Source organism: Arabidopsis thaliana, chromosome 4, assembly GCF_000001735.4.
Source record: "Arabidopsis thaliana chromosome 4, partial sequence".
Classification (NCBI taxonomy): domain Eukaryota; kingdom Viridiplantae; phylum Streptophyta; class Magnoliopsida; order Brassicales; family Brassicaceae; genus Arabidopsis; species Arabidopsis thaliana.
In genome coordinates this window covers 18,215,388-18,240,577 of record NC_003075.7, presented here as the reverse complement: position 1 = coordinate 18,240,577, position 25,190 = coordinate 18,215,388, and the positions used below count along the sequence as shown (strand labels likewise).

General features: G+C 38.5%; 8 protein-coding genes and 1 non-coding gene across 20 annotated transcripts; 8 read left to right on the top strand and 1 right to left on the bottom strand.

Moving 5' to 3' along the window:
* Positions 1 to 99: 99 nt before the first annotated feature.
* Positions 100 to 4,300, bottom strand: AT4G39160 (Homeodomain-like superfamily protein). 3 transcript variants are annotated; one of them, NM_001204032.1, is made up of 15 exons: positions 4,075 to 4,223; positions 3,702 to 3,792; positions 3,447 to 3,614; positions 3,279 to 3,355; positions 3,010 to 3,195; positions 2,854 to 2,923; positions 2,557 to 2,771; positions 2,196 to 2,466; positions 2,012 to 2,106; positions 1,882 to 1,925; positions 1,588 to 1,789; positions 1,287 to 1,431; positions 1,093 to 1,211; positions 838 to 998; positions 100 to 217 (listed from the first exon to the last, which is right to left on the bottom strand). In NM_001204032.1, the coding sequence occupies exons 2-15, from the start codon at positions 3,748 to 3,750 to the stop codon at positions 145 to 147; spliced, it is 1,875 nt and encodes a 624-aa protein (NP_001190961.1). In that variant the 5' UTR covers positions 3,751 to 3,792; positions 4,075 to 4,223; the 3' UTR covers positions 100 to 144. The 3 variants fall into 3 exon arrangements, with proteins under 3 accessions (NP_001190961.1, NP_001320166.1, NP_195627.2); NM_001342525.1 differs by lacking the exon at positions 100 to 217 and having other exon boundaries at positions 648 to 998; positions 4,075 to 4,300; NM_120076.5 differs by lacking the exons at positions 100 to 217; positions 4,075 to 4,223 and having other exon boundaries at positions 710 to 998; positions 3,702 to 3,844.
* Positions 4,301 to 4,462: 162 nt separating this feature from the next.
* AT4G39150 (DNAJ heat shock N-terminal domain-containing protein) lies at positions 4,463 to 7,218 on the top strand. Of its 3 annotated transcripts, NM_001342524.1 has the most exons (11): positions 4,534 to 4,555; positions 4,680 to 4,747; positions 4,829 to 4,924; positions 5,149 to 5,208; positions 5,362 to 5,444; positions 5,612 to 5,777; positions 5,863 to 5,992; positions 6,122 to 6,280; positions 6,385 to 6,557; positions 6,675 to 6,755; positions 6,829 to 7,093. In NM_001342524.1, exons 3-11 carry the CDS (start codon positions 4,838 to 4,840, stop codon positions 6,925 to 6,927), a joined length of 1,038 nt encoding a protein of 345 aa, NP_001320165.1. In that variant the 5' UTR covers positions 4,534 to 4,555; positions 4,680 to 4,747; positions 4,829 to 4,837; the 3' UTR covers positions 6,928 to 7,093. The 3 variants fall into 3 exon arrangements, with proteins under 3 accessions (NP_195626.1, NP_001190960.1, NP_001320165.1); NM_120075.5 differs by lacking the exon at positions 4,680 to 4,747 and having other exon boundaries at positions 4,463 to 4,555; positions 6,829 to 7,218; NM_001204031.2 differs by having other exon boundaries at positions 4,533 to 4,747; positions 6,829 to 7,166.
* Positions 7,219 to 8,375: 1,157 nt separating this feature from the next.
* Positions 8,376 to 11,484, top strand: AT4G39140 (RING/U-box superfamily protein). 5 transcript variants are annotated; one of them, NM_202983.2, is made up of 5 exons: positions 8,376 to 8,664; positions 9,277 to 9,581; positions 9,855 to 9,901; positions 9,985 to 10,945; positions 11,049 to 11,484. In NM_202983.2, exons 2-4 carry the CDS (start codon positions 9,296 to 9,298, stop codon positions 10,939 to 10,941), a joined length of 1,290 nt encoding a protein of 429 aa, NP_974712.1. In that variant the 5' UTR covers positions 8,376 to 8,664; positions 9,277 to 9,295; the 3' UTR covers positions 10,942 to 10,945; positions 11,049 to 11,484. The 5 variants fall into 5 exon arrangements, with proteins under 5 accessions (NP_974712.1, NP_974711.1, NP_849522.1 ...); NM_202982.4 differs by having other exon boundaries at positions 9,200 to 9,581; NM_179191.1 differs by having other exon boundaries at positions 8,524 to 8,664; positions 9,204 to 9,581; positions 11,049 to 11,247.
* A 239-nt stretch (positions 11,485 to 11,723) lies between these two features.
* AT4G39130 (Dehydrin family protein) lies at positions 11,724 to 12,460 on the top strand. The gene is made up of 2 exons (NM_120073.2): positions 11,724 to 12,003; positions 12,210 to 12,460. Exons 1-2 carry the CDS (start codon positions 11,734 to 11,736, stop codon positions 12,393 to 12,395), a joined length of 456 nt encoding a protein of 151 aa, NP_195624.1. The 5' UTR covers positions 11,724 to 11,733; the 3' UTR covers positions 12,396 to 12,460.
* Positions 12,461 to 12,589: 129 nt separating this feature from the next.
* IMPL2 (inositol monophosphatase family protein) lies at positions 12,590 to 15,281 on the top strand (the record flags this gene model as incomplete). 2 transcript variants are annotated; one of them, NM_120072.5, is made up of 9 exons in its annotated part: positions 12,590 to 13,028; positions 13,182 to 13,260; positions 13,444 to 13,538; positions 13,627 to 13,676; positions 13,850 to 13,974; positions 14,145 to 14,211; positions 14,480 to 14,569; positions 14,699 to 14,810; positions 14,930 to 15,281. In NM_120072.5, 9 exons carry the CDS (start codon positions 12,590 to 12,592, stop codon positions 14,998 to 15,000), a joined length of 1,128 nt encoding a protein of 375 aa, NP_195623.3. The 2 variants fall into 2 exon arrangements, with proteins under 2 accessions (NP_195623.3, NP_001320164.1); NM_001342523.1 differs by having other exon boundaries at positions 12,677 to 13,028; positions 14,930 to 15,000.
* A 58-nt stretch (positions 15,282 to 15,339) lies between these two features.
* Positions 15,340 to 18,585, top strand: AT4G39110 (Malectin/receptor-like protein kinase family protein). Its single transcript, NM_120071.2, has one exon. It carries the CDS (start codon positions 15,459 to 15,461, stop codon positions 18,093 to 18,095), a length of 2,637 nt encoding a protein of 878 aa, NP_195622.1. The 5' UTR covers positions 15,340 to 15,458; the 3' UTR covers positions 18,096 to 18,585.
* A 310-nt stretch (positions 18,586 to 18,895) lies between these two features.
* Positions 18,896 to 20,017, top strand: AT4G09805. Of its 2 annotated transcripts, none has more exons than NR_144103.1 (2): positions 18,896 to 19,100; positions 19,466 to 20,017. It is a non-coding gene; the product is annotated as an uncharacterized misc_RNA (transcript). The 2 variants fall into 2 exon arrangements; NR_144104.1 differs by lacking the exon at positions 18,896 to 19,100 and adding an exon at positions 19,236 to 19,362.
* Positions 20,018 to 20,253: 236 nt separating this feature from the next.
* On the top strand, positions 20,254 to 22,949 carry SHL1 (PHD finger family protein / bromo-adjacent homology (BAH) domain-containing protein). Of its 2 annotated transcripts, none has more exons than NM_001204030.2 (5): positions 20,254 to 20,516; positions 20,599 to 20,944; positions 21,174 to 21,242; positions 21,845 to 21,957; positions 22,215 to 22,949. In NM_001204030.2, exons 1-4 carry the CDS (start codon positions 20,444 to 20,446, stop codon positions 21,864 to 21,866), a joined length of 510 nt encoding a protein of 169 aa, NP_001190959.1. In that variant the 5' UTR covers positions 20,254 to 20,443; the 3' UTR covers positions 21,867 to 21,957; positions 22,215 to 22,949. The 2 variants fall into 2 exon arrangements, with proteins under 2 accessions (NP_001190959.1, NP_568053.1); NM_120070.3 differs by having other exon boundaries at positions 21,825 to 21,957.
* A 12-nt stretch (positions 22,950 to 22,961) lies between these two features.
* RD19 (Papain family cysteine protease) lies at positions 22,962 to 25,036 on the top strand. Its single transcript, NM_120069.5, has 3 exons — positions 22,962 to 23,710; positions 23,824 to 23,943; positions 24,225 to 25,036. Exons 1-3 carry the CDS (start codon positions 23,252 to 23,254, stop codon positions 24,750 to 24,752), a joined length of 1,107 nt encoding a protein of 368 aa, NP_568052.1. The 5' UTR covers positions 22,962 to 23,251; the 3' UTR covers positions 24,753 to 25,036.
* Positions 25,037 to 25,190: the final 154 nt, after the last annotated feature.

Sequence of the window (25,190 nt, the reverse complement as noted above, 5' to 3'; positions counted from 1 at the left end):
ATTATTTACACTCTTTTTCTATTGTGAACCCCACACTATTATTCCTTCAGATCTCTTACTTCAAATTTCGCCAAACTTAATTCTTTTTAATATCAATCAAAATTAAAACAATTTTGATTAAATAATTGTTTTTCCTGATTTCAGTTATGGTCTTGTTTTACTGTTCGTAAAGATTACAAAAGTGTTCATAGCTAATTTTGCATGCCTTTTGCAGATACTTGTATAAGCACAAAACATCAATTTGAAACACCAACAACAAGTCAACAACAACCAGAGATTTGGCACAAGGAATCGTGGTTGTGCATTTAATGTAGAAATCGAGGTAACTTCTGTAATAAAATCTCATAAATGGCCTGAAATTAATAAATATGCATGAGATTGGGACGTAACTAGAAATTTATAAAAAGTAGTATGAAGTGAAAAGTAATAATACAAGAGATTCGCTTTTTGTCAACAGCCGACGAAGATCTGACGGTCGCTAACGACCGTAGGTTAAAATTTAACGGATCTAAGATAGGTATAGGTTGGCTCTGTGTAACGTCAGAATCAGAGAAAAAGTTAAAAAGGAATTAAAAAAAAGATCGATGAGAATTTCGCCGACAAAACGGAGCGGTAAACGATGAGTCAACAGTCATTGGCCATTTGCTGTCGGAAATTATTTATTCCCTTTTCAATTATTTTCACCAATTAGAAAACAATTCCCTAGTTAATACTTACATTTGAATCATTGTTTTTAGCAATTTTATATTCAAAACGATTAAACGTGAATAATTAGCAAATTTATTACTAACATCGTATATTTTCATCTCAATCACGAAGAAAAAGACTATAGTTTACATGTCACTCTTATAAGAATTCCAAAAATCTTCATCATCGTCGCATTCATCTCCACCGTCCGATCTCACGCCATTCTCAACATCCCCACCGTCCGATTCCTTAACTCCAGCTGCTACTCCATCACTGGCTCGCTCCGTCTCCTCAGACTTCTCAGGCTCCTCCTACATATAGAAAAACGACAGCGTTTTAATGTTTTGTTAACTTTTTAACAAAACTAACAGATTATGGCGCAAACAAAAAGTTGGGGGATTCTACATTCTCGGGAACATCAGTTGTCTCTGCTTCTGCTCCAGCTTCTTCTTCTTCTTCGCCTTCTTTTGCAGCCGCGGCTTCTTGTTGAAGCTTCTTAATCACGTTCTTGAAATGAGTAAAATCTGCAAAAACAACAAAACTTTCAGGTTTCTATATACAGAGAAAAGAGCGAGAGAGAGTGAACGGATTTCTCTCACGTTTTGAGCGACTTGATAATGCATCATTAAGCTTCAATGGATTTCGGCGTTCCTCCAATTTGAATTTGAGCTTCATCTGTTCACGCGTTCTCTCAGGAAACAGCTGTTGTATCATCGAGAGATTGCTCCCAAACTCTTGAATACCCTACGAAAATAAAAAAAGGCAATCCGATCTATAAATACTTACCAACAAAGGTGATTTATTGTCTCCTAGAGTTTCATTTCTATCTTAAGTAGACTTGTGACAATGGTCCGAAACAGTAAAACCCGTCTTTTAAGAATCAGAGGCTGTCAAGTTTACCTCATAGAAGAGTTCTGTATCTTCCTTTGACCATCGAGTTCTTGAAGTCTTGTTCATGTAGGTTTGATAGTTAACCGGTGAATCCGGTTTAACTACATTATTTTCTTGATATTCGCTCGACTCTATACCAAAGTCACCAAATTCATCTTCTTCGTCAAAACCTTGAGAATGATACTGGCTCCCTGATCCGTTCATATTATTACTGCACATAACAACACACTCCCATAAGTCGAAAAAAGAAAACAATCTGCTTTTATCATCTCGCACTTTCAATTTTTTTTCTAATGAAAATACCTTTCTTGGCTAGGTTGCACACCAGCTCCCTTTGCTTCCTTTTTCTGTATAATAATTAACATCAAGGAACAGTTAGGATCCAGCTAAATTTCCAAAGAACATGTTGAGGTCAGATGAATAGTGTTCTTACCTGCATCCATTCTTTATATTCGACAAGGCGAAGCATATCTCTAAGAGGCAGAGATCTGATTTCATGATCCGGGGTTTCAAGCAATTCCTTCTCCACTAGGACAGGGAATAAACATGAATCAATATGCAGAAAATAGTTGATCATAGTCTAGATGACAATATCAGTTATTTAGTTAGTTAGTTACGTGTTCTTTTTTGTCGACGACTTGAATGCTTGAACTTCTTCTGCTCTGTTTTTTCGCTAGACTTATTTGGTTCTTCACTTGTCTTTTTCCGCTTTCGAGAAGTAGCTCGCTTCGATTTTCCAGTTTTGCTTTCTCTTTTAGACTGTTCTTCTACTGTATTCCCCATACAATTTTCTTCTTCTCCTGTAACTGTATTGTTAATGCAAGGCGATACACCCTGTTCTTCTTGTTCCCATCCGCCAGAAGCATTTTGCGCCTCCATCTCACCAACCTGATTAAAAAATTACAAGCAAAACCTATTAACAAATTTGCTAACTTTAAACGATGACCTCAAAAAAGCAACCCAATTTGCCAATCTTACCGTTTCTCTGGGGGCTTCAGGAATATTAAGTTCTTCTTCTTGAAGATCTTCATAAGTACTGAAACCGTTTCTTGATTCCACATTGGCCATAAACTCAGACTCGTTCGTACCCATTGGAAAATAACCAGTATCACCAGCGGAGTAATGAGGCTCAGGTTCTTCAACCACAGTCTCGAGTAATCTAGGTTTTGGTTGCAACTTTCCAGTATGTTGCACTACACAGAAACAGCTATATCATTATCAACCTTTCACAGAACTAAATCATATGAAATATCAACATTCAGAGTTTAAAATTACCATATGAACTGGTGGTGCCTTCCTCCTGTACAATATCAAGAGTTTCCATGTCCACACGACCCTCGTCTGCCTGTAACAATATCAAGACTTACTAATCAGTTCAAAATGTGCAGTAAAACAAGTGATACATGGTGTTAGAGATAGAATTCACAATACCCCGGTTTCAGGAGTAACATAATCTCCAAATATTGCAGAATCTTGTGTTCTAGGATCATCAGGAAATGAAGTCGTCGCCTCTATGCCATCATCACGTCTATTTCCCACCAAATTCACGTTATTACAAGCACGAAGAATAGATGGTTTCACAGACCAATGAACCCCTCTTGGGAATGCATCTTCATTCTGTAGGAAACAAAAACGTTTTTCAAAGACATGTAACATACAACTAAAAAGCAATTCAAAAGGTAGACATAGAACACTTTTACCTCTTCTGATAATGTTCCAATGGTAGATTTGTTAATACTTCCACTATCCGGCACATTAGTCTCAGAAGGTAAAGCATCTGCAAATAGAAAGAATCCACATCTTAAAACACTGCCAACTTCAGAACAACATATAATAATAAACAAGTTGGTTGAGGGAAGAAACAAAACTGCTGGGAATCTCCGATGATCCGTCTAGAGGGACGAGATCTTCACTTTGTGTTGAGAGTTTTTCCTGGGCAACATCAGGGGAGAGTGTTGTTTGGGTTGTGGAAAGAGAGACTTGCTTCTTCTTGGGTTGTGGTCTGCCTTTTGGTTTAAACCTTGCACCAGCCCTAACTATTAAATCCAAATTCATAAGTTTCAGCCACATCAAACAAAAAGCCATGAAACTAATGAAAGTGGACAAAAGAAAACCCCAATTACCTGCTGGTGCAGCATGATCCGAGGGTTGATCATCAAAATCTAAATCCATTGATTTCTTTCACAAATACTCTCCCTCTCACCAAAGTGTCACCTTCAATACAAGATAGAAGGAGCTTTTGTCAAACCATTATACTAGGCCAAAAACAAGACCAATGGCAGATCTCAAGATATATATGTATATTAGTATATCCATAAACTCATAAATTCACAGAAAAGGAAAAGAAAAAAAAAAGGAGAATACTGTAATCAATCAGGCAATCAAAACAGAACAATTGAATATCATTCCAGAGAAAATTCAAGTACCATTGAATAGAAAAATCAACGGTGATTAAAAACTGAAACTTTGATGAGGAGAATTGGAAACTAGAAATACCCGATAAACCACGAAACGATACGTTGAATCTAGACCATTGTTGCCGCCGTCGCTAGGGTTTAGCTACTCGGAGGAGAAGATTGGCCGGAAAAAATCTGCGTCTATTATCGCATTGATAAATCAAAATAAATTTACAAAGTTAATGAAGCAGATCGTGCAGGCTAGTGGTCTATTATTTTGTCTACGAGTTTGGTTTTGACCTTGCACTAGGGTTCGATTCTCTCACACCCCACATCACAACCTCTTAAATGCTTTACATCCATCGTGGGCCTAACGGGCTTAATGAAATTATGCTTTATATGAGAGAGCCCAATTTATAAATGACTTTTTGGATTTAAAAGCCCAAATCCACCCGTAGTAAAACGTGGCTGACTCAGTAATCTCTCTTCCAATGGAAAGCAACAAGTTTAAATTAATAATTTTATTCTCTCCACCACTCACCAAATCTGAAATCCTTAGTTTTTGTGCTTCGCGAACAGCAGTAAGTCTCTGTATGAATCTATAGCTTCCAGATTATGAATTTTAGATTTTGAGTTGTTTTTTTTTTCATATGCAAAGTTGTTCTAATTTGATTTACAATTCCTAATTCCTCAAAATTTCCTAAGATCTGTAATCAACTTTTACCATTTCCCTTCTGTCTCCTCTGATTTCGTTTGTTTCGCATTTCCTCAAGGTTTGTTTTTTTTATTCCTGTATTAATGGTTTTTATTAGGGAGCTCGAGGGGTCTAACATTTTTTTTGCGTCTATTTGTAGAGTTGAGCTATGGTGAAGGAGAGTGAGTACTACGACATATTAGGCGTCAAGATTGACGCCTCTGGTGCTGAGATTAAGAAAGCTTATTATGTTCAAGTAAGTCTTTATGTTTTATCGTCAGATTTCCATCTCTATGAGTTTCAGGTAGATTGTCAGACTCCAAGCATAAGCTTTTAAATTCGTAGATTTGATTATGATGCTAAGAATCAGATAATGGATTGATAAGAAACTTGTTGTGTTTCCAAATTTGGTAGCTTTTTAGGTTTTGATTGTAAGATCAATTTTGGTTGATCATTTTAGGGCTCTCATTTTTTCTGCAGGCAAGGCAAGTTCATCCAGACAAGAACCCTGGTGATCCTCAAGCTGCTAAAAACTTTCAGGTGATTTTTTCCTTTCACCTTAAAATATAGAATCATCTCTATTGCTATGTTTATTAGTTTGCTTAACGACTTTCACAAGGGTTTTCAAGGAGTGTTTGATTGGATGATATTCTGGATCACTCTAACCTATAAATTGGTGTTGTGTGAATGAAGATACTAGGTGAAGCTTATCAAGTTCTAGGCGATCCGGAGAAGCGTACAGCTTATGACAAATATGGAAAAGAAGGGGTTCAACAGTAAGTTTTCACACTTTCATTCCTCATGATTCATTCTACATTTGAAGATTTTCGGTTTTCCCCACATAAAAAGCCTAGAGATAACTTCTGTGATGTTTATATGTCATTTGAGAATGTGATTGGTATAATTGCTATAGTATGTTAATTTCACTTCCATTTTCTTGCAGGGATGCAATGGTTGATCCTGCAGCTGTGTTTGGTATGCTCTTTGGTAGCGAGCTCTTTGAGGATTACGTTGGGCAACTTGCCCTTGCTTCAGCAGCCTCAATCGATGCTGAATTAGAATCGTATGAGCCTGAGATTAGAAAACAGATGCTTCAGGAAAAGATCAAAGTAGGTTGTTTTCCCTCTCTGTTTACTGTTTTCTTATGCCTTAATGTTTATATTTCTCTATGTTTTCTTGGGATTTTTTTTGCAGGCGATACAAAAGGACAGAGTAGACAAGCTCGTCACTACACTGAAAATCAAACTTGAACCATTCGTGGAAGGACAAACCGATGAATTTGTAAATTGGGCCACCGCAGAGGCAAAACGGCTTTCAACAGCTGGTATTCAATTCTTTCTCAGTTGCTGTATCAAGTTTGCCTTTTTTCTCCTCAAGTAAATGAAAGGCACAAACTTTGGTAACCTGACAAACCAAATAAACTGACTTTTGGTTGTATCCGTGTTACTGTCAGGTTTTGGTGAGGCAATGCTTCACACAGTTGGTTACATTTACACTAGAAAAGCTGCTAAAGAACTCGGAAAGGATAAACGTTTCATGAAAGTACCGTTTTTAGCCGAATGGGTTCGTGACAAAGGCCACCAAGTAAAATCTCAAGTGATGGCTGCTTCTGGTAAAAGCTAAAGAAAAAACAATGTTTAAGTTGAATTTGGGGTCTGCTTTTGATTTCCAACAACGGAGGATCAAACGGAAATCTTTTTTTTTCTTTTCGCGTAGGTGCGGTCAACTTACTTCTGTTGCAGGATGAAGTGAGCAAGCTGAATCAGGGAGAGAACAAAGAAGAGAATATTCAGAAAGCCATTGAAGCTAAAAAGGATGCAATGCTTCAATCCCTTTGGCAAATAAATGTTGTTGACATCGAATCAACCTTATCTCGTGTCTGCCAAGCGGTAAGATACACCATGATTTGTGTCAGACATTAATGATCCTATATTATTAGTTTATTACATCCACTATAATCTCACTGTAATAGTAACGATCTTGTCATCTCTTTTGTTTGTTCTCAGGTGCTTAAAGATCCAAGTGTTTCAAAGGATGTTCTTCGAGCTAGAGCTAGAGGATTGAGGAAGCTGGGTAACGTTTTCCAGGTGAGTCATATTACAAAAATAAAGTCTTGGCTCTCTAACATAACATACTGAAACTCAGCTAAACATTTTACAGGGTTCTAAGAAAGCGTATTCTAGAGAAAACAGCTTGCGTCATGAAGAAGAAACAGGAGTGAAAGTCCACACCGGAGATTCCTCGAAGCCGGCAACTTAAACCAAGGTTCGAATCTATCGGTTCGAAACAGAACAATCAGGTTTTGTGAGAATTCTTGAATGTATTGTAACGATTAATATTGTTTTATTCGTATTTATATTCAACACTAAATAAATATTGTTATGGGAAGTGATGGTTTCGTCTTTATATTCCCTTCTTCGTTTTCGTTGGATCTTTTTCTTCCGTGTTGGCTTCACAAAGCTCCAGGTTGCGTATCCGGTAAGATATAGTAATAGACAGGGACGGGGGATTTTATAAATTGGTCCCTCTATTATTGTTAATTTATAAAACTGGAATCTAATTTTTTAATTTCTAAACGGCCCCATCTAACGACGTCACTGCGGAAAGTTGCCGGTTAATTATTCGTTCTCCCTCTCTTTTTGTCCTTTAACGTGACGTGGCACTACTCACCGTAAAGTCACTATAACTCCGCTAACTCTAACGGCGTCACATCTAAACCGGCTTATCTTGGGTTATTTTACACAAACCGGCTTATCTTGGTTCGATCATGGCAAAACTGTTCTTTGATTTTCTTTTAAATCTTTCATATAGGCTAATTCTTTCCCTTGACACATTAGCACATGAAAGCTTGTCACCTAAACTTCATAAGATAAGAATACATAATTAGTAATTAATTCAACATAACAACTAAAACAGGAGGATATAATTAATCAGAACTTGAACCATCACTCATTCTACATTTTTTTAATTCAATGTATCCTCTTTAATTTTGAGATCCACTTAAGTAGCTAAAGTGATCATAAAATCCAAACATGTTACACATATTTTTTGCCTAAAAATTAGACGATTATTATGAAAGAAACTAAATGAATATGCAGATTAAATATATCTAAGCTTTTCGAGATTTATGTTAAGAAAACAAGTAATTTGAAAGATGTTTGAGGAGCTATCCTTATAACTAATACTTAAGATATAAGATTATGATAAGAACTTAACTAAACTTTCTAAGAACATCAAGTTGAATATGATTAGATTGAATATGCAGAAACATGGTTAATAAAGACATGTTATATTTTTAGTGTAAGAAATAAATTTTCTAAAATTTTACCGTCTCACAATTTAAAATAAAACAAAAAGATAAGAATATATAAATTAAAAAAAAAAACTGAGAATCTAGAACAACAATAAAAAATAACTCAAACACATTCATTTTTCAGATGAACTAATATAGTTGGACTTTTCAAAAACAATTACAAATCATATTTATGTTTCAAAACCGATGAATTCAACTTTATTTTATATGAACAGACATTATATAAAACAATTTGTAAATAGTAATACATAAACCCGGACGTAGTGGGTTTACTTTGCATGATTGATGAATTTGAGAAGTTATTATCTATGTATATGACTATTTCACTTTGCATGATTGATGAAAATCTATATAAAAAAATCGAAATAACCAGTATCTGTTCAATTCGGTTTGATTTGATTTTGTTATTTGGTACGGTTTTAGAGCTCTGATCACAACAGACAGTCACAGTACACACACCTACCGGAACCTGACGGCGTGAAGTAAACCGTCAGAAAAGACTTGTATTCGTCTCTTTCCCTCTCTTCGCTCTCTCTCTCTCTCTCTAAAGGAGGAAGGAACAAAGCAGTGCTCTCGTTTCATTTTTCTCCCTTTCTCACTCTAACAGACCCATCCATCGCTCTCTCTCTGTGAAACTATCATCTTCCTCTTCTCCGGCGACGTTTTGGAAGTTCTGGGAGCAGGTTCGATGTTCGTGACTCTCTTAGCATCTAGTATTTTGCTTTTTGTTTTGTTATCCTTTTGTCTCTTTCGGAATTTTATTCTTCGGGTATTGATTTGATTTTAGGGGTTTTGTATCTATTTTGGGTCATCTCAACATGTTTTGCAGATTCTCCGGCCTTAATCTCGGATCTGTTTGATGCTAATTGTTACTTCAATTACTACTTCTTTGATTTCCTGATTTTTTTTTCTTAATTACGGATTCTCTTAGTGAAGAGAGTCATGGCAGTTCCAGTGAGCAGCAGTATATAGATCGATATGATTCCTTTTCTATATTTCCTTATTTGATCCATGATTAGTAGTAACATGGGGGCTCTACTAATTTTTGCTTGCAAGTGTTGCAACCTGAGTCTTTGATTGGGGATCTCCTGACTCTATGATGATTTGATTGTCTTATTGAATTTCTGGTTTCTCAGCTATTGATGATGCTGATTGAATTCCTGTATCTTCATTTCTTAAATTGATTTTGTGTTTTTTTTTTGCTTGTTAATTTTGTAGCTAGAAAGGGATTGTTGTGCCTGTGTTCTACTGAAGTGTCTCTCGTCAAATAATTTATAAGCACTGTCTTTGCATAGTGCTTAGTAGGTGCTAGTTATGGGGAATGCGTGTTGTGTTGCTGCTCGAGACAAAATGGTGGTGCCTAATTCATCAGCTGGTGAGAATTTGCAGAGGAGCAATATCAGGCATTCTCCGTCTTGGAGTTTCCGGTGGGATAATAGAGGGCGTGTAGCTGGTGAAGAAACTTCTCTCAGTTGGTTATCTGATGGTATTAGTCGGAACGATGGCTCTGAGATCAAATTTGAATCTGCTTTCGTATCATCTGAAGGGTCCCCTTTGGACAGTTTTCGGACACAGACATTGCAAAAATCTCCTGCCTCAGGTATATTATTTCAGCTTGTTAGGAAATAGTTAACATTAAAAATCGTTTTCTTCACTGGCTCAGCTTTTTTAGTGGAACTTGTAAACTTGAGGGAAGCACATGCTACTTGGTGTTACTCACTTGGGACTTTAGATTTTTTTTTTTCACAGAACCTGTTAATGCCCCTCTAGAGTCATGATTAGCAAAAAGACGTGGTTATGTTTAATGATAAGAGTTGTCTTCTGATTCTTGGCTTGCTTCTTCACCTGTCTTGATCAAATTCTATTGTGGCAGATCTATCTTTTCCAAGAAATTCTTCCATGAATACAGTCTTCGAACAGGTAATGCTTGTTTCATCAGTAGCTGAGTTCTCTCATATTGTCGATGCCTAACGTCTCTTTCGCATCTTTTATGTATCTTACAGAAAGAAAATGTTTCAACAGAGTCTGCAGCACCATCATATCTATCTCCTGCACAGTTGTCTCTTTCACTAGCTTCACAACCATCATCTTTCCCTACGTCACCACTTTCGTCCCAAAGCTACTTGCACCCTGCAAGTTCATCTACACTTAAACTGACACAGCACCCTCGTCTATCAAAGCAAGTCTCAGATGGTCAAATCTATGGTCAGAACTCACTAAGTAGAAGCTCAGCAACTGAAGAGAGGCAGGGAACTCCTACGAGATATGATTCGTCTCAGTCTGGACCATCTGAAGGTTGGTCTCTACAAGCCTTTTCTGAAATGATGTCATCTTCTCGCAGCAACAAGGCTCTGTCTTATGACAATTATGACAATGATTGTTTTGGGCTTCAACGTGACAAGATTGACCATCATGGCAACCGGATGTCCAAGCATCAGCAGCATACCTGCGGTGCTTGCTCTAGACCCTTGTCGGAGAAATCCTTGTGGAGCAGCCAAAAGATCTTTATGACCAACGAGCTCTCTGTATCTGCAATTCTAGCTTGTGGGCATGTCTATCATGGGGAGTGTTTAGAGCAGATGACGCCGGAAATTGATAAATTCGACCCTTCATGCCCAATATGTACAATGGGTGAGAAGAAAACAGCGAAGCTGTCAGAGAAAGCGTTGAAAGTAGAGATGGATTTGAAAGCGAGACACAACAAAAGACTCAGAAACCGAGTTTTGGACAGTGACTTTGATTGCGATGATTTTGTAATGTTTGACCACAGCCACAGGACAGCAGCAGCAGCAAGCAAGAGCCCTAGACTCGTCTCAAGTTCGAGTGCTAAAAGCTATTCAGCAAAGCCTTTCTTGGCTCGACACTTCTCTTTCGGGTCCAGAAGTAACTATAAATCCCCTAAAGAAAATCTTCCTGTGAAAAAGAAAGGCTTCTTCTGGACCAAATCCAGCAAAATATGAACTTGTAAGCCTTTCTCTCTCTGTCTCTTTTTCTTGCTATATATATAGTTGAAACTTGAAAATCAAATCAGTGAGTCGCAAGTAAGACTTTGTGGTTGTTGTATCAGATTTCGCCGTGCTCTGTACTTTGACTGCTGTCTGAAGCATAGAAGTCGACACACACCGGGGCACGATACCATTCAGTTAAAAGCAGTCTATTTGCTGTTACACACTTGCTCAACAAAGTCTTCTCATTGTTTTTTTTTTTAATGAATACTAAATTTTCACACATGTAAAGTTACAAATTTAGATTACAAGGTTGGGGACAAAAAAAAAAAAAACATTGGATCATTAATCTATTGATTTGTTCTGGCTATGCATAGATCAGAACTGGGCTCTGAAGGCAGCCGATTGGGTATAGTTTGTTATGTATTATATCTACCAGCTTGACCTCTCAATCAAACTTCTTTTATGTAAATTTTGATTTGTTTCTCCCTCTATTCCTGGTGATTGTAATAAATAGACAGATCGATAAGCTTTTAAAATATTATACGTGAATTATTACACCATCATTTCTCTACTACCAATATTAAGCAAATATTGAAACACGGGTTATATAGAAATCAGAGAAATCGATTTCAAGCAATCATTATCGACTACGGTCGTTCGTTAAAGATCATGCATGTGCTTAGTGGCAATACCCTACGCATCTTGATTCGTTACTGCGGCACGTGTCATGACCATGCACATGAATGATGATTAATGTTTAGTACATATAATGTTCACGCAAACGCATAGTGTTAGGAAAAGAGAATGGCGGATCTGAAAGACGAACGAGGAAATCCGATATATCTCACGGACGCACACGGGGAGCCAGCTCAGCTCATGGACGAGTTTGGTAACGCCATGCATTTGACAGGTGTGGCAACCACCGTTCCTCACCTGAAGGAGAGCAGCTACACAGGTCCACACCCAATCACTGCCCCAGTCACCACCACCAATACTCCTCACCACGCACAACCTATTTCCGTGTCCCACGACCCTCTTCAAGACCATGATCTCCGCTGGTTCGGCACCAGTTCGGTACGATTAAATATCTATTACATAGTTGTATTGAGATTCAATATCTGTATCACTCGTAAGTAAGTTCTAAAAGCATGTGAACGCAATTGTCTAATAGTTTGCGAGTAGAAATTCTACATCCATTTCATTTTTATTTATGTATGCGTGTATATTATTTTAAAAATTATTATCAAGATTCACTGTCCATGGTACGTATAAAAATGTAGACGGAGGAGAATGGCGAAGGAGTAGGGAGGAAAACTAATATAACGGATGAAACAAAATCGAAGCTAGGCGTCGACAAGCCATCAGCTGCGACCGTAACAGGATCAGGATCAGGATCGGTTCACGAGAAGAAGGGTTTCTTTAAGAAGATTAAGGAGAAACTTTCTGGCCACCATAATGATCTTTGAAAGCTTCCATACGGATGGTCATGATTACTTGTGTAATCACAATCATGTTCTAATTTCTTGGGAACAAAAAAAAAAAAAAAAAAAGAAATTGTGTAAAATGTTGTTGGTAATTCAAAGTTGATTACATTATACGGTCCAATATCAAACCGAACCGAACCGAACCAAGTTTGAGAGATGTAAAGTTGATCCAACGGATGAGATTGCATAATCGTGATCTCTCTATTCAAACCTTTTCCGTCGTTGATGACTGGCTGTTCCGTGAACTTCCCACTCATAGCAAAATGTTAGCTCAGTCGCACTTCTTCTCTAAGTCCTTCGATCTGATTCCGCCACAGTCTCCGGCGTTGCGGTCTGCAAATCCTTCTCTTCGTATCTCTTCTTCTTATAGTAACAGCCGCTTATCCTTTCTTTCTTCTTCTGCAATTGCTGTTCCCGTCTCCCGCCGTCGGTTTTGCCTGACTATGGCTTCAAACTCAAAACGGCCTAACATAAGCAACGAGTCTCCTTCGGAACTTAGCGACACTGAGCTGGATCGATTCGCCGCTGTGGGAAATGCATTAGCTGACGCTTCCGGCGAGGTTATCAGAAAGTATTTCCGGAAGAAATTCGACATTGTTGATAAAGATGATATGAGTAAGTCTCGATTGTTTTTCTAGTTGTTTTTTTTAAGGGTAAATTGATGATAGAAATTGGTGATTGAAGTTTGATTGTTAGGTACCGAATTAAGAAGAATCGTAGGTTTGGTAGCCAACGTTTGTTTGTGTGTCTGATTTGGATAATCTGCAGGCCCTGTTACAATCGCTGATCAAATGGCTGAAGAGGCAATGGTTTCCATTATATTCCAGAATCTCCCTTCTCATGCTATGTGAGTTTTTCCCTTGAAAATTTGACTGTTGTTCTTCTTCTATATATGATATAAAGACAGATTGATTGCTCTCTAACCTTGAGCTTCAGTAGATTATTAGATATGAAAACTGCTCTGTTTCTTCACAGCATCTAGCAGTCCATCTGTTCATCTTTATTCATATGTTAAAAGCTGAAACTGTAGATATGGTGAGGAGAAGGGTTGGAGATGCAAAGAGGAATCTGCAGACTATGTTTGGGTTTTGGACCCAATCGACGGAACAAAGAGCTTTATTACAGGTGGATTCTTTATTCTAATATTTAGCATTTTTCTTGTCTTTTTCAAGAGTTTGAGGATTTGATTGTGCTATCAATTGCTTTGTCTCAGGGAAACCCGTGTTTGGTACGCTGATTGCTCTGCTCTACAAAGGTAAACCGGTAAGACATCAGACTCTCTTGTTGTTTGCGACCTTCCCATGTTTGTGGTTGTATGCATTATAAGCACATTCTGATGTCAGATCGGGAATTCTTATTGAACGTGTTTTAACTACTTTTCTGATTCTGAAGAATTGCATTTTAGGCTTACTAACTGACCTTGTCTTCACTTTCAGATTCTAGGACTGATTGATCAGCCTATTCTAAAAGAGAGATGGATAGGAATGAATGGAAGAAGAACTAAACTAAACGGGGAGGATATCTCAACGCGATCTTGCCCCAAATTATCACAAGCATATTTGTAAGTTTGCGTCCATTGACCCGTAATAGCAATACTTTTGAAGGAAATAGCCTAGAATGACATGTGATGCCTTTATAGTTTCGTGTTTCAAGAAAGCAAATAGCATTCTCATGTTCATTATCATACTCTAAGATCTCACTGTTTTCTCTTCTCACATTTTGATTGCCCAGATACACCACTAGCCCACATCTTTTCAGTGAAGAGGCAGAAAAGGCATATTCTCGAGTTAGAGACAAGGTTCTTATCTATTTGTGTAATATATATATTCTTACATGGGATTTAGCTAAATTGGAATTGTTTGTCGGTTGGAGCATAGTACAGGAAAATGAAACTTCCTTATGAGAATTAGAAGAATAACGCATCTCACAATAATTAGTATCTCAATTAAGCTTCTTATCCAGTTGATTTTCTATGGCTTCCTTTGAATCCCTTCTTTTCTGTTCTTTTCATTTCAATGTTAGTGACTAGTGACTCCATTCTGGCTTGTTAAATTGTATTGTAACAGGTGAAAGTGCCCTTATACGGCTGTGATTGTTATGCTTACGCTCTCCTGGCTTCTGGATTTGTCGATCTTGTTATTGAATCCGGTCTAAAGGTAATACTTCTCTTTCAGAATGGCACCACTATAATTTCTTGTCAAAAGTAAATGCATCATGTACGAATCTTCAACTGGTACTACCCGTTCAAATCATACTAATTGAAGTCAAATGTTATTCTTCGTCAGCCATATGATTTCCTTGCTCTGGTGCCTGTAATAGAAGGCGCTGGAGGTACCATAACCGATTGGACTGGTAAACGATTTCTGTGGGAAGCTTCATCCAGTGCAGTTGCGACAAGTATGTTTAATATTTGAAAAAAAAAACCATTGTTTCATTCATTTGTCAAAACAAAAGATCACTATACCCCTGAATGTCGAACTATTAAACGTCTTTATGTACTTTTTCATTTGTCACAGGCTTTAATGTAGTTGCAGCAGGAGATTCAGACATTCATCAGCAGGCTTTGGAGTCACTTGAGTGGCATTGAAAAGATTCGCTGGTATGTTCTCGCCTACTTATTGTTTCTACACACTCCCTTGCTTGAAGACATAATTATGATCACTTTCTTCATACTTGCTTGTTTGATAAATAAAAAACTGATAGTTAGGTTATGATTCTGGTTAGAGCTTGTTTTTTTTTTTTTTCTTGAAATAGGAACCAGAGTTATTTTATTTTTGGCTTTGTGTTAAAATTGTCAAGATAACAGAATTAGCAATTTGCTAAATATAGACCATTGAATATCATCAATGCTCATATCCTCCACCAAATTACAGCATACTCCAAAAACTGGCCACACATATAACAACTCACCTTTTCTCTCTTTCATGACCTTTTTTTCTCCCTCTTTTCTTCAACCACAAGCTATCCAACAAACTCCCTCATTCCTTCTTATCTTTGTTCCTCCTCATCCCCCTCTCTTCTCTCTCTCCTTCCCACCCAGGAGGGATGGAGATAAGAAAGAAACCAAACATATTCACGGTTCTCGTCATTGATTTTTCTTCAAAGCCTTCCATGGCTCTCCTTCTGGCTATTCTCCTTTTCCTCTCAGGCCCTTCTGCATCTGCGGTAGCTGCAGCTGCTGTGGGACCTGCTACTGGTTTTAAACCGGCAGATGATATTCTCATTGATTGTGGAAGCAAATCGTCATCAAAAACCCCTGATGGAAGAGTCTTTAAGAGTGACCAAGAAACAATCCAATACATAGAAGCCAAGGAAGATATTCAGGTCTCAGCCCCGCCTTCAGACAAGGTCGCATCTCCTATCTACCTAACTGCAAGGATCTTCCGTGAGGAAGCCACCTACAAATTCCATTTGACTCGACCTGGTTGGCATTGGGTTCGCCTGCATTTCTTGGCCTTCCCTAATGACAAGTTCGATCTCCAACAAGCAACCTTTTCCGTTTTAACGGAGAAATATGTGCTGCTTCATAACTTCAAAATAAGTAACAACAACAATGATAGTCAAGCTGCTGTTCAGAAGGAGTATCTCGTCAACATGACAGATGCTCAATTCGCCCTCAGGTTCAGACCTATGAAAAGCTCTGCAGCGTTCATCAACGCTATCGAAGTCGTGTCAGCTCCAGACGAACTGATCTCTGATTCTGGCACTGCCCTTTTCCCTGTCATTGGGTTCTCGGGTCTGTCTGACTACGCTTACCAGTCTGTTTATAGAGTCAATGTCGGCGGTCCCTTGATCATGCCTCAGAATGATACATTAGGAAGAACCTGGATACCCGATAAGGAATTCTTGAAAGATGAGAACTTGGCAAAGGACGTTAAAACAACCCCTTCGGCAATCAAGTACCCACCGGAAGTTACACCTTTGATTGCTCCACAGACGGTTTATGCAACAGCTGTAGAAATGGCTAATTCTCTCACCATAGACCCTAATTTTAACGTCTCCTGGAATTTCCCCTCCAACCCATCGTTTAACTACCTTATCCGGCTTCATTTCTGTGATATCGTTAGCAAGTCTCTCAATGACCTGTACTTTAATGTGTACATTAACGGGAAAACTGCCATTTCTGGACTGGATTTGTCCACTGTCGCTGGGAATCTAGCTGCTCCTTACTACAAAGACATCGTTGTGAACGCAACACTTATGGGCCCTGAGCTCCAAGTCCAGATTGGTCCCATGGGAGAAGATACAGGGACCAAAAACGCGATCTTGAACGGTGTTGAGGTTCTGAAGATGAGCAATTCCGTGAACAGCCTTGATGGAGAGTTTGGAGTGGATGGTAGAACCACTGGCATGGGGAAGCATGGTATGGTAGCAACCGCGGGGTTTGTGATGATGTTTGGAGCTTTCATTGGTCTGGGAGCCATGGTTTACAAGTGGAAGAAGAGGCCACAAGATTGGCAGAAGAGAAATAGTTTCTCCTCTTGGTTGCTACCAATACATGCTGGTGATAGCACTTTCATGACAAGCAAAGGTGGTTCTCAGAAATCCAACTTCTACAACTCAACACTTGGTCTCGGCCGCTATTTCTCCCTTTCAGAGCTTCAAGAAGCCACAAAGAACTTTGAAGCATCCCAGATTATCGGTGTTGGAGGATTCGGTAACGTCTACATTGGAACCCTCGACGATGGAACCAAAGTCGCTGTCAAAAGAGGTAATCCACAGTCTGAACAAGGAATCACTGAGTTTCAGACAGAGATCCAGATGCTTTCTAAGCTCAGACACAGACACTTGGTCTCCTTGATTGGTTACTGTGACGAGAACTCTGAGATGATCTTAGTCTATGAGTTCATGTCCAATGGTCCATTCAGGGACCACTTGTATGGAAAGAACCTTGCTCCTCTAACCTGGAAACAAAGACTCGAGATATGTATCGGATCTGCACGTGGGCTTCACTACTTACACACAGGAACAGCTCAGGGGATTATCCACCGTGATGTCAAATCCACCAACATTCTTCTCGATGAAGCTTTAGTTGCAAAAGTCGCTGACTTTGGTCTTTCTAAAGATGTAGCTTTTGGACAAAACCATGTCAGCACGGCCGTGAAAGGAAGTTTCGGGTACTTAGACCCGGAGTACTTTAGAAGACAACAACTTACCGACAAATCCGATGTTTATTCCTTTGGTGTCGTTCTTCTAGAAGCTCTGTGCGCAAGACCAGCCATCAATCCTCAGCTACCAAGAGAGCAGGTTAACTTAGCTGAATGGGCGATGCAATGGAAACGAAAAGGACTTCTTGAAAAGATCATTGATCCTCATTTGGCTGGAACGATTAATCCTGAATCGATGAAGAAGTTTGCTGAAGCTGCAGAGAAGTGTTTAGAAGACTACGGTGTCGATAGGCCAACAATGGGAGATGTTCTGTGGAACTTGGAGTATGCTCTTCAGCTTCAAGAGGCATTCACTCAGGGCAAAGCAGAAGAGACCGAGAACGCTAAGCCTGATGTGGTGACACCTGGCTCGGTGCCTGTGTCTGATCCATCTCCGATCACTCCCTCAGTCACCACCAACGAAGCGGCTACTGTTCCGGTTCCTGCTAAGGTGGAAGAGAACAGTGGCACGGCCGTGGATGAACACTCTGGAACAGCCATGTTTACTCAGTTTGCTAACCTTAACGGAAGATAAAAACAAACTAACAGATAAATAATTAAAAAAGGACATAAAGAATGCACCAAACCGAATTTGTCGTTATAAACAGTAATTGCAATAGAAAAAACTTGACTTTTTAAGGTGATATATTTGTTTCTTTGTATGTTTTTTTGGTGGTGGTCGGGGAGATGTGTGTGATATTTCTATATTTTGGTGTATTTTATAAAATTTATATATTTTTTGTATGAAGTGTAATTTTGTGGGTGGATATGTATATGTATGTATGTGTACTTCTAAATGCTCTGCTGCATTTACTTTACTTATCCTCCTTCATTGTAGTTGTTAATATTAGCTTACAAATACAAATTCACATTGAAACATAAGTGTGTGTGAATCTTACTTGAAATTTACATCATTTTGTACACACAGGAAACAAAAAGTTCTCTTTTTGTATTCTAAGAAAGTTGGTTTTACAGTCTGGACTCTGAGCATCTGTTTCAGAGTAGACCAGAAAAGATCTGTTTCAGAGTAAAAAAATTTTTATCATCTGGTTTTGCAAATGAATCTCTTCTCTAAGAAAGTACCTAAACATTAACTGGGGAATAATGTGTTCGTTCTCCCATAGTCTTTGGAAAAAAAGGGTAACCTATTCTCGTACTTTGTTGTCTAGTGTAAACTCTAGTTAAAGCTGTCACATTTGAACCTGAATTAGTAATATTAAGGAAAAGGAACTCAATGGTTTGTGTGTTGTTATATATTGGATTCAAGCTTTGATTCATTGAATGGAATTTTAGTGTTTGGTTTACGACCTCTGTTAGTTAATAATCATAGACACCATTTCCTTCTTTAGATGGGTTAGTTTGGTTCTAATCAGGGAAAGCCATTAATTTTTCCATCTAATCATTGTAGAAACCTTGCAATATTGTGTATATGTAAACATACACAATCGTAAATGTTTGGATATCAAACTCTTCACAAGTGTTTGTAGGAGAGGAAGTATAGGTGAGAAAAGATTAGGGTCAGTCACAGATTCTGCAAAAAGTAAGAGAACCATGAAAGTAAAATAAAACATAAACCCAGAAATAGAAACCATTCCCTTCAATTAAGCAAATGAGTTCTCTTTCCTTTTCTCTTCTTATGTGTATATATAGAAATGAATAGCTTAAATTTTCCCACAAAAGCCAAAGAGACCCAAATTATTGTTTTATTTTGTTTTTGTTACCTCGCTTATATCTATTATCATGGAAAACATAAGTGGGTTGGCTTTTGATATGGGAGAGCTAAGAAACAACCTTCCCAAAAAGTAAAATCCTGAAAAAGGATTTCATTGATTATGATTGTTTGTTTAAGTTATGGAAATCCGGATTACTATCTAATTTTGGATTTTGTGAATGGTTGTAAAATAGGAGAGGATTATCAAGGTACTATTCAGGAAAAGCGAGATCATTCATATGTATCTCAGATGTAAAATGCCTTGAGGATCTGAAGAAACCAACCCAAACTTTTGATGACGATGATGATGATGAGGCTTACAAGAAGAGGAAGAAGAAGAACAAGCAATCATCTTCATCTTCATTTTCTGCAGCTATTAACAGCAATGTGAATTTCTCAAACTACCCTTGTCGAAGGGTCTCTAGTAGCACCCACTGTTCCTCACCTTGTGTTGCTTAGGAAAAAAGAAGCTTACACTTTCTCAATTTATTTAGTAGCTCCTTTGGTTTTTATTCTCAACCCAACACTGAAAACACAAACTTCAGTTCAGTGTGTGGGGGCGTCATTCATATCCAATTTTTGATTTTCTTTACTGTTTTTATGTCTTTTTTTTGTGGTTATCTTTTTTTCTTGCGCAAATTATGTAGATTTGGATGTGTTTGTTCCAATTTGCTTATTGGGACAAAAATGTTGGAAATCCTTTCGAATGTAATCATACGTACGCATAGAATTGAATAATAAGTGAATAAATATAGAATTGAAAGGTTCTTAAAATATTCCTTAGCATTTCCTATTTATCTGAAAACATGCAACACACAAAGACAAAGTCAGGACAAGTCATAATGAGTAATTGCTTACGTGGCTAATTTTACATGATTCACGACAAAAGGGAGCGGCCTAGAGGCGCGTATCACACACGCGCTTCCACTTAAAAGCTGACGTGGTCAATTGGCTATCTGACATTCTATTTACCCATTTTCTCCCTTTCTTTCCTCTATATTCACGATCCTGCCATTGTACACCCAATCATACGCTCCTGAGATCCTCATGACTTGTTCTTACCGTACTCCGCGAGACATGCGATTGATGATTCTTGACTGTATTCATTGAGAAAAACTGTTCGCAAAAACCTTGAGCTTCATCATCGTCCATTACTCACCTTTCAGTTTCAGATGCCCAAGCAAAAAGCTCCAAGGAAGCAGCTCAAGTCCTATAAACTCAAACACATCAACAAGAGTATTCAAGGTACGTCTGACTTGTTCATCCTCAATTTGAAATTCGTGGATATTGAAAGTGAATCGTTCGATGTTGTTTTGTGGTTAAAAAGAGGGAGATGCTGTGTTGATGCGGTCGTCGGAGCCTGGAAAACCGTCGTACGTAGCGAGGGTAGAGGCGATCGAGACGGACGCGCGTGGATCGCACGCGAAAGTTCGTGTGAGGTGGTATTATCGCCCTGAGGAATCTATCGGAGGGAGGAGACAATTCCATGGAGCCAAGGAGGTTTTTCTCTCTGACCACTTCGATTTTCAAAGCGCCGATACGATTGAAGGAAAGTGTAAGGTTCACAGTTTCAGTAGCTACACCAAACTTGACTCTGTTGGAAACGACGACTTCTTCTGTCGTTTCGAGTACAATTCCACTACCGGCGCGTTTGATCCTGACAGAGTCACCGTGTATGTGTTCCTACGACTCTCTGTTACTTTATTCGAGAAGAAAATACTGATTGAATGATGGAACTATTATCGGTTGAATTGAGGCTTTTTTGGAAATTAGATTGTGTTGCTTTAGTGTAGGCATTGATTGTTAATAATTCATTGATTTGTCATCTAAATTGGTTTCATGAAGTTGTTTTTGCAAAGAGAAGTAATCAATTGAGTTTAAATTGATTTTTTCTGTTTGCAGGTTCTGCAAGTGTGAGATGCCGTATAACCCAGATGACTTGATGGTGCAATGCGAGGAGTGTTCTGAGTGGTAAGTGTTCACTTATTTGAAACTCTGTTTTAATCTTCTTGAGTCACAATCTGGAATTGCTCGTATGTTTTTCGTGTATCCATGAGGTCCTAGTTGATATGCTATTGAGGTTGCTTGAGATGAATGCTTTTGTCATGCTTTACTTCGGTGATGCTCTTCCTTACTCATGTTCATGTTTTGTCTTATCTGATATTGTGGAAACTGCAGATGAATAGGAACATAAGCTGATACTCTAGTCTGAACGTTTGTAATATCTGTGATTAACATTCTAATGTATATGTTGCGGATTTTCAAATTTTCTTACACGTTACTGATTGAGTCGCTGTTAAGGTTTGGGTTTTTCTGCAGCTTCTTAGTTTGTGCCTTGGGTCTTTCACCCATGTTAGCTTGCTATATGACACAAGTAACGTAAATGAAGTCATACTGAAACAAATAGTGATCGTTTGATCTTGGAAGTTGGAACTGTTAAGTGTTAAGCTTAATCTTTTTACTTTTTTTTTTGTAAAGAGAGGATTAAGGTTTTTTGTTTCGAATGTCTTTGTCAGTTGCCTTTGATGTTACAGCAAACTAACATTGGCTCAGGTTTCATCCTTCTTGTATAGGAACAACAATAGAGGAAGCTAAAAAGCCAGATAACTTCTACTGCGAAGAGTGTTCCCCACAACAGCAGAATTTGCACAACTCTAATTCAACTTCCAATAACAGAGATGCTAAGGTATTTCTCTATTTCTCATTTCAGAAAATATCTTTAGTTTTTGAGGGATGGTCAAACCCGTTGCAAATAGGCTTGAATAAATTTAAGGTATTTAAGTTGACCGTTCGTTCCACATATAAAGCTAGCCTTGCCAACAATTGTAAGCTCTTGGACTGATAAAATATACCAACTTAAGGCAGAATAAACACATAAACCCAAAGTATATGTGTCATTAAGGTCAAAGACAACCTTGTGAAATGTTTTGTCCTAACTAACAGGTGAATGGAAAGCGCAGCCTGGAGGTAACTAAATCGAAGAACAAACACACTAAGCGACCAGGTTAACATAAACTTGTAAAGGCTATAGATATCTGGTTGGTGAGTCTGAGTATCAATCGTGTAATCTACAAAGGTGGTTTTGTTTTCTTTCCCTCTCTAGTTTTTTCTTTCTTAAAAAATGAGGGTTTAGGTTTGTTGGCTTGATTGTTGTATAATTTATATGTATAGCGTATGGTGGTTTCTCATCTCCTTTAGTTGTCACATATAAAATTTGGGTAAAATGGTTTGTTTATAATAAGAAAACAAAACAAACAAACAAACAAAGAGAGTGTTGGTTCCTTATTTGTTTGTTTTCATTGTGAACTCTAGAAACCCTTCATTCTTTATTAGTTTTTCATTCTTTATTAATTCTAAAACGCATATTCAAAGAGACATATTTGATCATCGTGTCTTCATAATTTGGTTCAAAGTACAGCCAAAAACCAGGAGGTACACTAAAAATCAATAAAATTACATTACAAATTATTTTTAGTACACTGGGAACATAAATAAATGAATCAGAGAAGAGAAACATGGCAACTACCGATCATGAGCTTCTACATTTGTCTCAGAAAAAGAGGAAGATAGAACTATTTTTTAAAGTTTTTAGAAAAGAGAGAATTAATATTATCCAAGACAACACGGCACTGCTAACAACAAGTTGAACCTATCCCATTCCATTACTCCATACCCATTCAATGATTAACACGTGGTTCTACATCATTGGTTAACTCTCTCCTTTCCCCTTGGATAAGGCATCTTAAAATAATAATAAATACCATAAATATCTTCCGATTTTTTCTCCGACTATAATAATGATGACAACAATATCTTTTAAAATTATCTTAAAAGAAACCGAAAGCTAATCTCCAAAGGGAAAAAGACGTGTAGCAGAGACCTATACATACACCTATACATTCACGTTGCGTGTGATAATCTACTGAGGGTTCTATCTATATTAATCCTTCTCTGCTTCCTTCAATCTAATTGCAAATCAAATGGATCGTCTTAAGCTTTATTTCTCCGTTTTCGTTTTGTCTTTCTTTATCGTCTCGGTTTCGTCGTCTGATGTCAACGACGGCGATGATCTCGTGATCCGTCAGGTGGTTGGTGGAGCCGAGCCTCAGGTTTTGACCTCAGAGGATCACTTTTCTCTCTTCAAGCGGAAGTTCGGGAAGGTCTACGCTTCCAACGAGGAGCATGACTATAGATTCTCGGTTTTCAAAGCGAATCTCAGGCGAGCGAGGCGTCACCAGAAGTTGGATCCGTCGGCGACTCATGGTGTTACGCAGTTCTCAGATCTGACTCGGTCTGAGTTCCGTAAGAAGCACTTGGGGGTTAGAAGTGGCTTTAAGCTTCCTAAAGATGCCAACAAGGCTCCGATTCTCCCTACCGAAAATCTCCCTGAGGATTTTGATTGGAGAGATCATGGCGCCGTTACTCCCGTCAAAAATCAGGTATTTTACTCGATGATGTCGCAAATTGATGTCTTATCGAATTCGTTGACTCTGGATCAAACTTCAATTCGTTTCTTTGTGCTGATTTGGTCTAATCCTGGTGTACAAATTAGGGATCTTGCGGCTCTTGCTGGAGTTTCAGCGCCACTGGAGCTTTGGAAGGTGCTAACTTCCTCGCTACCGGCAAACTCGTCAGCCTCAGCGAACAACAGCTCGTCGACTGTGATCACGAGGTTTGTCTTTTCTTTCTCTTGAGTCTTGGGATGAGTTTGAAGGACACTGAACATGACTGTGTTGATGTTTGATCACTTATCAATCAATATGTTATCCTAGATATTCACAGTTCTCTCCGGATATGTTGAGATGATAAAACTCACTACTTAGTTCAGGTTGCTTACTTTTAATGATCTTGTTTCTCGTCAGTGCCTAGGGAAGATTCATAATATGACCATAATGGTTAACATGATCTCTGTGAAACTAATCTGATAATTGTTGCTATCATCTCCTTATGCAGTGTGATCCCGAGGAGGCAGATTCCTGCGACTCTGGTTGCAATGGTGGGCTAATGAACAGCGCTTTTGAATACACCCTCAAAACCGGAGGGCTCATGAAAGAAGAAGACTATCCTTACACCGGAAAGGACGGCAAGACCTGCAAGCTAGACAAGTCCAAGATCGTTGCCTCTGTCTCCAACTTCAGTGTTATCTCCATTGATGAAGAACAGATTGCTGCAAACCTTGTCAAGAACGGACCTCTTGCTGTAGCCATCAACGCTGGCTATATGCAGACTTACATTGGAGGAGTCTCATGCCCTTACATATGCACCAGGAGGCTCAACCACGGTGTCTTATTGGTTGGCTATGGAGCGGCAGGTTACGCTCCGGCTAGGTTCAAGGAGAAGCCTTACTGGATCATCAAGAACTCGTGGGGAGAGACTTGGGGTGAAAATGGTTTCTACAAAATCTGCAAAGGCCGTAACATTTGTGGTGTTGACAGTATGGTCTCCACTGTTGCAGCCACCGTCTCAACCACCGCCCATTAAGCATCTCGTCAATAAGTTTTAATTACTTTGGTGATTTGTATGAGCGAGCTCTCTTTGCGCTGCTGACTCTCTCTATTTATCTCTGCTTCTTGCTTGTAAATAAAATGCGTTCTATTGAGCAAAACCGTACAATGCTCATTAGCAATGAGCCCACTTTAACAAGTATCAGTTTATGGCCCAATATATGAAAGTTAAATTGAGTCTGGGCCGTTTAATGAGCCTTTTTATCAAGTATCAGTTCATCTGGGCCTAATATATGAAAGTTTAATCAAGTCTGGGCCGTTAAATGAGCCGTTTTAATCAGTTTACCTGGGCTCAATATAATGGACTGGTCCGTTAAATGAGCCTTTTTAAAAAGTATCAGTTGATCTGGGGCTAGTATATAAAAGTTTAATCGAGACTGGGCCGTTAAATGAACCTTTCTAACAAATATCAGTT